Here is an 11158-nt window from a genome sequence, read left to right as displayed (position 1 = left end):
TCCTGCTTCCCAGCTGCTCTATCACAATACTCTGTCTTGAAAACTGCAGCCTCCTTTTGCTTGATGAAAAAGAGAGTTTAAAAGGAAAAGCCTTATATCAAGTTTGATCCGATAATAAAGCTGGAAAAAGGAGTATTTAATAAGGTGGCAAATGATGGGGGTCTCACTACCTGGCTCAGGAAGATCTTTAGGTAGATGAGAATATAACAAGGTACTCTCTTTCAATAGCAATCATTAAGACCTTCTCTCAGACAGACTACTTTGTGAATATATGCAGGAATGGTAAGGAATCCAAAGTTGTAAGTCCCACTGACTTCCAATATTCATAAACATTTGCTTTCAGTTAAATCACATTTAACAGCTTTACTGAGCTGAGATGCTTTCCTGAACTCAGTCCTCATTCAGTCACACTCAGAAGTATATGCATCTCCAAAATATATAAAGCTCAGCTTGTAACTGCCTAATGAAATGGCCCCTGTTTTCATAAACATACAATTACCAAGTTGCAAAAGGTAATAGCGTTGCATTCTACTCATAGGTTTTCTGCCTCTGTAAAACAAAAAAACAATTCAACAAACTTACAAAAAGTGCATTACCTATCTTCCAGCTTAGAAGTAACTCGCTGCAGGATCTGTGTGGCCTGCTTGTGGTACTCCAGCTGGGCTTGTACAAGAGCAGAAAGCTGGCTCACTTGTTCAATCTGAGGATTGACATTAAAACATCAGATCTTAGGCAAGTACTATGGCTCAGCAACAGTGAGTAAAGACCATTGTCACACTGACACTGCAAAGGCAGTTCTACTTATCTCTCTAAAAACTTGATTCATCTTTGTAGTTCGTAAATAGTTACATCGGTCTTTATTCATTACCACATCTGGCTGGTTATGACCTGATCTGGAATGGTAACTGCAACTCTTCTCCGCTGATCATCTCCGCTGATTTGCATGAACAGCAGCCTACAGACCTACCTCATTCAGCAAACACTATGAAAGTAAAAATGAGACTGTAATGAGAGCATAATACACCTTCTCCCTCCCTGCCTTTGAGGGGCACAAAACCATAGGGACTATGATCATGCTTCTGTTGTATTCTGGCCTGTGAAGCAGAGTAAAACAGGAAGATACTACATACTCTAGGATGCAGAATATTTGTAGTGAAGGCAGACAGCATTCTACTTCATGAGGGAAAAAACATCCAAAACTCTTGTGTGGGCAATGCAATTGCTAGCAGTTTCTGTAATACACAAATGCCGCAATGGTGTAATGCAGGCCAGAACTATCTGGCCACATGGGGTTGGATGTTACTACAAGGATTAAGACTACAAACTTGTTATACTTCTTTCATTTCAGCGCAGCTATATTTAATTTCTAACATGTAAATATTTTCAGGTTTGTTATGGCCCCTCTACAGCAACCTGGTAACAAAATGAAGAATTAAATTAGGTGTGTATTTAAACTTTAAATAAATCCAATAATTTACTAACAGAAATACTTAAACTGAGTTTCCTTTGACCATATATTCTGTGAAACAGACTTCAGCTGAAATGTTTTTTCCTCCAAAAGAGATAAATTTTTCTTCTCGCTCCATTTTACACTTTCAACATTAATTATAAATAGAAGATTAAAAAAACCTAATAGATGCTCAATCCTAAACCAGTCTGTAAGCAAAAAAACATGCTGCAGAGTCAGATTTGAGCAGTCACATTAACTTTGGCTTTCCTATTCACTATTGCATCTGACTACAGCAGAGACCATGGGATTGTGAGTTCATAATCTCTGATCTTTACCAATCCTCTCAGCAGTCCACACACTTGAGCAAAAGCCTTGGCTCAATCCTTAAAACCACTGCTATATAAAAGTCATGACTTACATTTACATAATTCTAAGGAAGATATTTTGGTTTTGTAAGTAACACTATGCAGTTAGGAAGCACAACAATGCTACAGAGGATTTATGTTCTTTAGCTCAGTTACCTATAAAATACCTATAAAATCAGTCCTACATGTGCATGCTGTATAGCTTCTGAGCTTCTGAGCCTCTCATTGAGTCCTCCAAGGAGGCAAGTGCTTCCCCATTGTACAGTGACAGGAATCTGTGGCATCATGGATTTAATAAGGCTTTCAAGTTTTAGCCTGCTTTAGACTGCCTTCTACCAGTATCTTTCTCTTTTTAAGATTCAGCTCAAAGATTTACAAGGGATATCTCACATCCATCTCCAGAAGATTGAACATGCTTGACTCAGCAATTTCTTTTGATTCATCAAATTTCTCCAGAGCTTGGCGAAGTTCTTCATCAGGGAGTTTGCCCTGTCTTTTCTTTTTGTAATCAAAATCCAGGCGTCGACCCTCCATTTTCTTTAGGTGATGCTAAAAAACAAAAATGCAAATGCAAGCACAGGGTAAAGGATGTTCCCCAACTCTCCTTATACTGCATTGTAATCAGGTAGTCCATGTACATTTGCAAGCATGTGCTATTTGCTGTATATCAACCCTTCCCCAGAGGGGAGAAATACAGAACAATGAAGTAGGTGGTTTTACATATCATTTAAAAAGCCATGATGCACTGCTGCCTAAATGACAGACCTTCAACATTAAAAAAGGCCAGACAGAATGGATAACTGTTATTGCCACCTGTATACAAGATAGGCGAGTTTCTAGCTTTTTAACTCTGATGCTGAATTACCTAAACACTATGTTTTTTCCCTAGATGTTTAAAAGAAAATTCTATTAAAAGCACAAGTTAGTACATTTTTGCCTGTGTACACAGTTCTCATAAATAAAGCAACATAGAAAATATTTTTATCATTTCCATCAGACCACCGAAGGATTTTAACGTCATCTTTTATTAAAGATTTTCTAGTTTGCTAACGGACATAACATTCACGTCAATCTGTTCAGCAGCTGCCACATCAAGCTGGCCAAAAGTTAATGCTACCAGCATGAGCATGAATACTTTCCCTTAGAAGAATCAATTTATCATCTATTACGATATTTATAACTTTGTCAACTTTGTAAATTATATCAAACTGGCTAAGACATTTTTCTTCCACATATATTTAACAATATGAAAGCTTTACTGAGCTCAGAAGAACAGTTACTTATACAGATTAGCATTTTCTGAATTGGGAGGCACTTTTACTTCCACAATTATAAAATTAGGTTGTGGCCACAGAAGTACGTGTGCAAACAGATTTTCCTCTGTAAATGCTGGCTGGTTCTTGGATTATTAGTTACGTAATTCATGCAAGCAGACGGGGCGGGGGGAGCCGGGCAGGGAGAGGGAGAGGGAGAGGGAGAGTTTTCAAAATTCCTGGGCATGTTGCAGACACAGTCTTCATACAGACAAAAAAGTAATGCCAGTCTAGAGGCAACAATTGAAACATCCTCACATGTCATACATAGAAAACTGAATGTAAACATCTGTTCATCTATTTAGTGAAATGAGCTTTCACATGGTAGGATTAGAGTACTGTGTTCATGCCTGCCTAAGCTTGATGACGCTACCATCAAAAATGTTAGAATTTTGATCTTTCTAAACCATTAACAAGAGAGACAGAACTGAAAAGTAAAACTCAAGCTAAAAGAATCATAGAATCAGATCATCTGCAAATCTGAAAACCCATTTGAAGCTACACAACTAACAAAAATTTTAAACATATACACAGTCTGCACATTTGGCATTATTAAAATGCCACATTGAGGGCAATACCTGTATTTCTCTCAGATCTTTGTCATGGAGATTCTGAAGTGGGTCAATGAAGTTTTGTTTCACTTCCATGTCTAAAGAGTCCTTGACCTCAGAAAGCTCCTTCATAGCTTCTCCCACATCTGCAAGTGCTGGTCCTGAAAGAAAAGATGTCCAGATTATCTCAAAATAACTTAGTTCCAAACCACTGTAGAATGAAACTGAGTCATGGAAATTTCAGTTAACATTTCATCTTAAGTAAGTCTCAAGTTTAGGAAAGAAAGAGAGTATGACACACTGTGTGAAAGGGCAACATGGATTTTACACTTCTGCAGCCCCCAGTGTTTATGCCTTGTAACACAGCTGAACTTTAGGATCCACACTGCATCAAGACAGCCTCCTCCACACCCTCGTTGTCTGTTCATTCCTCACTCTGGTGAAAGAAACATTCTAGAAAAGAATTATTTGTAATTGCTCCAGTATTGCCATCACCAGACACTAGACTGCATATAAAGACAGTGCTAATGGAAGTCTAGGTCTCCCTGTTTGTATCAGTGAGATTGGTGACAGTATCAAATGTAAAAAGTCTTAACAATTTCACAGAATTTTTTTTTATGAAAGATTTTTTTGATGAAACTATCGGCTTCATACACCTACTGAAGTTCATAAACCTCAATAAGAATTAGCTGCTTTCTGACATTTCCTCCAAGACTAACTTGAGGACCACGAAAATTACCACTCTGGTTTACCTCCTCTGCATATAAACAAAAGCAAGAAGCTCAAAAATACGCTCCTGTTTTGAGGCGTTGGTTGGTGGGAAAAAATCCACTTTCAGAGAATACATAGGGTCTGAAAACCTAAAAATGTGAGAAATCGGAAGGAGCTCTGTCTCCGAGGCAGGGGATGCCAGCAATGCACTGCAAAACTAGAGAGCCTGCCAGACCCGGATGAAGAGTGACAAAAGCCATAATAGCTGCCATTAGTTAAGAATGCGAAAATAATTACCGTATCTATTCTGCTGCGTGCTACTGCAATCATCAGGGAATATACAGCAATTTGCACAAACTAAATTCTATTAGTTTTTCATTTTCCCTTTAAAAATGTGTTTGAAATTTAGCAAATGAGAGGCAACCAATTAAAAAAACAATTCAGTAGTCTTTAGCACAAATCAACCTACATCTGCCAAGCTAACTAGTAAATTATATAAAACAAACAAGAAACTACCTTTTCTATTGCAGATGTCTTTATGCCAGGGACAACATTTTATGAAGTTTCAAAGAGGAAATAGAATTTTCACAGTCCTATTTGAGGGTCCTGTGTGTTGCCATATGAAAATGGCCACTGAGTAGCCCACATAAATAGGACAGAAAGACAAAGGATCCTGTCATGAATGTCATCTCTTTTAGTTAGACCTCTACTGTTGAAGAACACAATGTTAAGTCTCAGTTTAATATTTCTAACTCAGGCAGCTGTAAACTCCTTTGGGGCTTGGAGGGAGAAGCAGTTGACAGATAAGACAGGAGTATTCACTAGTGCCTTCAAATGTGGAATTCGGTCAGAAAAAAAGGTCAAAGTCTACTAAAAATTTATTAGCCTTTATTCCTTGCCTGTAATGAAGACAATAACATTTATTATAAGGATTCTGAGGACAGAAGGGTTTTATTATACACATGCATAGACAATCATACGATTTCTGAACATGTATATCTTTCAACCCAACACATCCCCAGTAACATAATCTATGACAGAGAGCCTAAAGCCTGTATGGATATGGGTCCAAACGGAAACAATTTGACTTTCATCACAAGAAAAAAATCTCTAGTCCAAATCCACAAAAGATGCTCAACAGGCTTAGACTCAACAGGCTTAGACCAACCTTAAAGAAGAAGTCTGATGAAGCAGAACTCTGATGCTTCTTGCAGAAGTTCTTCCTTTATAAGAGCGCAACACTTTAATAATGAAAGTTACATTACATTTTACTACTACTTTTATAGCATTATAACAGAAAGGGAAGTAATCAAGTTACCAAAGTTGCATTCTTCTCCAAGTTCTCGGCCAAATTTCAGCATCGCATCTGCCAGCAAGGCTTCAGCCTGAGGGTAACCTGGTCCCTTTTCCTGGCCTCGAATTTTTGACATAGTGTTGATCATGCTGAGTTTAGCTCTGGAAGCTGAAGCAGGCAAGTGACAGAGGTTACAAACGTGCAATAGTTTGCACAAACAGAAATGCACTCTTTAAATTTAGCTGAGCTACCTACAATGTATTTGAAGGACACTATCTAAGTTTAGAACTAAGCCCTGTTTTTCACCAATTATTTTTAGAGCAAAGGAATGAAATGTTGTTGGTCACTGACTTTTTCTTCTGTTGGTAGGCCAGAGAGGAGACTCTGTCCTGAACTTTAAGTCAAAGCTTCCCTTGAAATTACTTGGACAGAAGAAAGCCCAGGAACACTCCCAAGATAATATGTTTGACACGTGCTACAACTCAGGTAGAAAAATCTTTAAGCTATCCCTAAATTCTCAATCTCAAAATCCTCAGGTACCAGATGGATAGCAGATTGAGCCAGCCTGCCTCTCAAGGAAAAGTCCAGACTAGGTACACTCAAGATTAAACTGTGGTGCTCCACATTTTTTAAATGTTTGAAAGTTTTTCTGTTGTACAATATTAAATAAAACCTATGTCCCCAAAACATGACATCCAACAATCTTTCAAACACTTTTTGCTTTTTATGGGGATTTGGGGAAACTCCTACTTCAATACTGTTTTCAACTGTATTTTAGCTTGTATTTTATTTCAGATACACAACTGCAAATGAGAAGAAACTACACAATTATCATAACTGATGAAAACAAAGACAGCAAGCATAAAAGAATTTATTCGATGATGTGCTTTAGTGAATTTTTGCAACTACAGAATGTGAATGGCCTGGGCACTTGACTTCAAATTTTGCCAGCTACACCCTATTGCCAGCAAAGCTCACTCAGTGGGTGCTTCTACCTATATTATTGTGTGTGCTACAGGAGGGCAGCTATGAATACCTCTACCTTCTTCTTTGCAAAGGCTTGACTTTGCTAGTTGCTCTTATGAGTTACTATTTCTGTTTACAAAACATTAGTAGCTCATACTGTTGTGTGCTGATTTCATTGGTCAAAACTCAACCTTGCACACATTTCTGTAACAAAACAAAACATTAGCAGACTGCACTCAACAAGTGTTTTGCTCTAATTTATTGTTGAAAGTGCATATCAAGAGATGGTTCTTGTTGATGAATATGCTTCACTTTGTGGCACACAAATGTATGCACAGACATAGACACAGAAACAGACACAGGAAAATCAGGCAAGTGTCATAGTACTTATTTTGCCTGAGAAGCAGCTATAAAAGGATAACATATTTTTAACATATAGTAATTATGGTTTTTTTAACTTTCTCACTACCCTTGAGTGCCACCAGATCATGCTTTTCAGCATCTGAATTTCTTTATGCCTTCTGTTTCTACCCACTACAAAACAACAGTCAGCAGACTGGCTGACTGTTCAGTACAAGAAACTGCATTTTAATGAAGTGTTTGGCCTTTAAAAATGGCATCGAAATGATGTGGCAATGGGAAAATACAGAAGCACAAAAGAAACTAAGGCACAAACAAAATCAAGCAGGGGAATGGATGCAGCAAGCTGAATTAAAACAGGAACAAATGGGAGTATTTTCAGAAATAAAAGAAAAAAAATGTAAGAGGGAATATATTCTAGACAGGCAGGTTAAGAGCAGAAAGCAAAAGGCACAGGAAAGAATGAAAGAGATGAAAGGATAATAAGGGAAGGGCAAGAAATAAATCATAAAGAGAAGAAAGGTAGGCATGAAAAATTCATGCTCCAATGATTCATCTAATCATTCAGTAATGATTACATTAGAATCCTGATTTAGTAGGAAATCTTAGAATACATCCACTAGTGGTCCCATTCCACTTTTCTTCTTTTAAAGTTGATTCTAGTAACTTCCATGGGAGCAGAGGTAAGTTTGTGCTCAGTCAATCTCAAAATCCCATCCTGAGCCCTTTCATTTCTATTGCTTTATTGTACTAGTGCCATGTGTTTTCTTCTCTAAGTTATGTTTCAACCTGAGTGAGGACATGCAGAGATGTACAAAACACCACACGGAAGCGACCTAATACATGATTCTTCCCCCAGTTGTACTCCGTCTCCTTTACATTGACTTTCATGGTGCCACTAATGATTCACCTTAATATGAAGTGTTAACAGAGCCATGGTGAATCATAAGAATACTGCCAAAAGAGTTCAAAAGAAACTTCAGCAGTGGGTTCAATTGCTTATTCTCTGTACTTTCAATCTTGTTCATCCTGCACCTCTTTTTCTTGGAATTATAGTCATGTACATCTGCATGGAAAGTCTTTTAAGCCTTCATCATGTTCAATTTTAGTTATTTTCAGCTGTCCTTCAGTTTTTTTCGTAATTGGGAAGTCTACAAAGTGATCTTTTTCATTCACACTAACCTCAGCCCAACATCTCTTTCAATAAATTCACCTTTGTCTTTAATATCATTTTCCCTCCCTTTCCCTTCACTTCCCTTCCCTTTCCCCTCTCCTCTTCCTTTTTCCTTCCAGCATTAGTTAATTAACTGTCTAGTGAAGTTAGACAATGCTGCATACTTCATTTATTGATCGTTCAAAACACCATGAAGCAAATTGATCTCTAGCTCTGCAGTACTATATTATCCAAGCATAGTGCTGTTTTCAGGGCACATCTTACTTATCAAGGAATGTGTGCTACATCCCAAACCCTCTTCTCCCTTCCAAACCCAGGTAAACTTTTAAAGAAAACCTTCTGTTAAATATTGGTGTTAAAGAATTTTTTTTCATTAAATTTCCCCCCTCTTCCCAATGTAATGTTTCTATTTTTTATGAAAATGAGAAAGCACACAGGAAATACTAGAAATCAGCATTTTTAGTGCCCCAGGTAAATAGTAATACAATTGCAGGGAGAATTTTAAAGAGGAAATCTTTTATTTTATTGAAAAAAGAAATAATTTTCCATTCAATTCTTCTCACTATCAGGAGCGCTTTTGCAATTGGCATAAAACAATCCAAGATTAGGTGAGAGCTCAAAAGAGTCAGTCCTCCTTCCCTCTTATTCCATCTGCTACCATCGCCCAGCTGTGGAACATGATCTGATTTGATATGCAAGAAAGTAAATCTTCCTCCTGCCTATTACAATTTTAATTTTCTGATCCTACTTGCACATGCCACAAGCAGATGAAGGGATGTGTAGCTAGAGTATGGGAACTCCTCTTTCCTGCAGCACTGCAAACTTACATCAGCCTGAGGTGCCTGAAATCACACCCTTAGCTACTTCCAGAAATTTTGCTTTCTGACATTGCTGTGAGCCTCCTTCATGATTCACAGCAATCATAATCATTCAGATGTGTCAGGAAGGCAGCCAGAGAAGCACTAAACAGCCAAAGCTTATTACTCAGTCTATACGATGTTGCACAACAGCAGCTTGACAGTAGTTAACAATTTTATCACTAGCCCCATGATGTTTGTCAATCCTGTTGCTTTTCCTGCAGAGTGCTTGTTGACGATGAGCAATGAAGCTGTGGACTCAAGGCATAAACAGTATTTCATCTGTTGATATAGAAACTGCTCTAGTTGTCATTATTTTCCTCTAGCAGTTCTTGAACTTGTAAATTTTATTCCTCCTTTTTTCAATCCACTGGCAGCATCATCAAATTATCCTCCTTTCCTCTGTGGTCTAACATAAAAATATCACCAATTAAGCTATACCAGCAACAGTCCTTCATCCTACCACACTGGAGTTAAAATATTTCACACTAGTTCAAATTTGTTTCCAGCTATTAGGAAAAAAATTCCTCACAGTGAATGAGTAAATTTGGTATGTACTTCCATGAAACTCTAAGATACTTATAGTAGGTAGAGGGCCTCATTTTACCTTCACGCTAATTTTGCACAAGCATAACTCCGTTGACCCCATCAGTGAAGCTGGCATTGACTTATGCTAGTATCAAAACCCTTATGTTCCTAGATCATATGGAAATCTTCAAGTTCTTGAATTTAATGGTTTACTTGATTATAACAGCTCCAGATCACCCCTCCTTGTGAGGATCCTTTGGCAAGAGAAGAGCATGCAGCTCTCCATCAGCCCAACCACAAAACCCTTCTTTCACCTCCCCATGGAAACCAATAATTTATTTTTATTTTGAAGGTTCAATTTAGTCATCTCTGATTACGTCCGCTTATCTGCCCTTTTCTCCAGTTTGGCATCAACAGCTCTTTTGCACCCTCCCTTTTGTAGTAACTGTAATGAGGATGGGAAATAGCTAGAGGACCAGGTGAAAGGTGTTGTTACGTCTCTTCCTTTGCCCTGGAGGAAGTTGCTTCAGAACTTTGTCTTTCTTCCCTTGATCTGAAAGGACTGCCTGGTCCTTTTCCCTCATACAGGGTGAATGACAGGAACTGTAGAAGAAAGAGATGTCTCATGCAGACACCCTCACCGTGCCTGATCCTGGTCCCACCCCCATGGGCTGATGGCCTAGCCCTGCCTGACCCCATACCCACAGGGAGGTGCCTGATGCCCAGGGCTGCTGCTGCCCCAGTGCCCCTGGCTGCCCTGCTCCTGGCTGGAGCAGTGGGATGGGCCCTGGCTGCCAGACCCTGCCCTGCCGCCCTTGGGGAGTGCACAGCCATCTGCAGCTCCCAGGGAGCCCCCTCATGCTCACAGTGCTGACATTCAGATGCCTGCAAGTAAATACACCTGGCTTCTAGGCATATGCTGCCCCCTTACTAAAGGAAGAACACACAAAAGGAAAACAAGCCTCCCAAAGCCAGTCTCCGTTCCCCCTGACAGCCTACCACAGAAGCCTGTATTCTGTCTTTTACTTCACGGTAACTTCACCATTTTTGTGTCAACCTTAATTGCACCAATGAGGATGAGATCCGTCAGGCTATATATTGGTGAGAAAGAGTATTTTCAAAAAGTGCTGCAAGTACTCAGACTGTGAGATTACGTTACCTGGATTGGGCTGAAGATACTCTATTGTCTTTGCCATTATCTCCATAACTGCCCTGCTGGTAACATCCACTTTCTAAAGGACAGAGAGTTAAACAAAAAGAAACATGAAAAAAAGACGTTAGACAAAAGGAAAATGCTTTTCTCTCTTTTGTTTTTATAAATTCTTTTAATTCTTCTTATAATTTTATTTTTGTGTCCCTGAGAACAGCCCTGGTACCAGAATGGTGACAATACCTGGAAAACTACCAAAGCACAAGTTCACCATTTCAGTTTATAGCAGATCCATTCTCAAGTGAGGCCATTAGTACAGAGTACCTCAGGATGTGTTAGGAATTTGATATGACTCATTGTACCGTGCTGATACTTTACATCACCCTGGGAAGTGTCCACAATAGGGAAAACTTTTTGATAGAAAGGTCACTGAAAACTA

At 38.8% G+C, this 11158-nt stretch overlaps 1 protein-coding gene across 1 annotated transcript in view; it reads right to left on the bottom strand.

Annotated features, from left to right (window-relative positions):
• Positions 1-10796, bottom strand: part of SH3GL2 (SH3-domain GRB2-like 2) — a 16121-nt gene extending 5325 nt beyond the window's left edge. Inside the window, exons 1-5 of the mRNA XM_009579743.1 lie at positions 10729-10796; positions 5709-5852; positions 3707-3840; positions 2206-2364; positions 597-700 (exon numbers count right to left, since the gene is read on the bottom strand). Coding sequence (XP_009578038.1) covers positions 597-700; positions 2206-2364; positions 3707-3840; positions 5709-5852; positions 10729-10774 — 587 coding nt within the window. The 5' untranslated portion in view covers positions 10775-10796. The remainder of the gene's footprint in view (positions 1-596; positions 701-2205; positions 2365-3706; positions 3841-5708; positions 5853-10728) is intronic.
• Positions 10797-11158: the final 362 nt, after the last annotated feature.

Source organism: Fulmarus glacialis, unplaced genomic scaffold, assembly GCF_000690835.1.
Source record: "Fulmarus glacialis isolate BGI_N327 unplaced genomic scaffold, ASM69083v1 scaffold15606, whole genome shotgun sequence".
Taxonomy (NCBI): domain Eukaryota; kingdom Metazoa; phylum Chordata; class Aves; order Procellariiformes; family Procellariidae; genus Fulmarus; species Fulmarus glacialis.
Note: the sequence above shows the minus strand (reverse complement) of the source record. Positions and strands in the feature narration are given on the sequence as shown.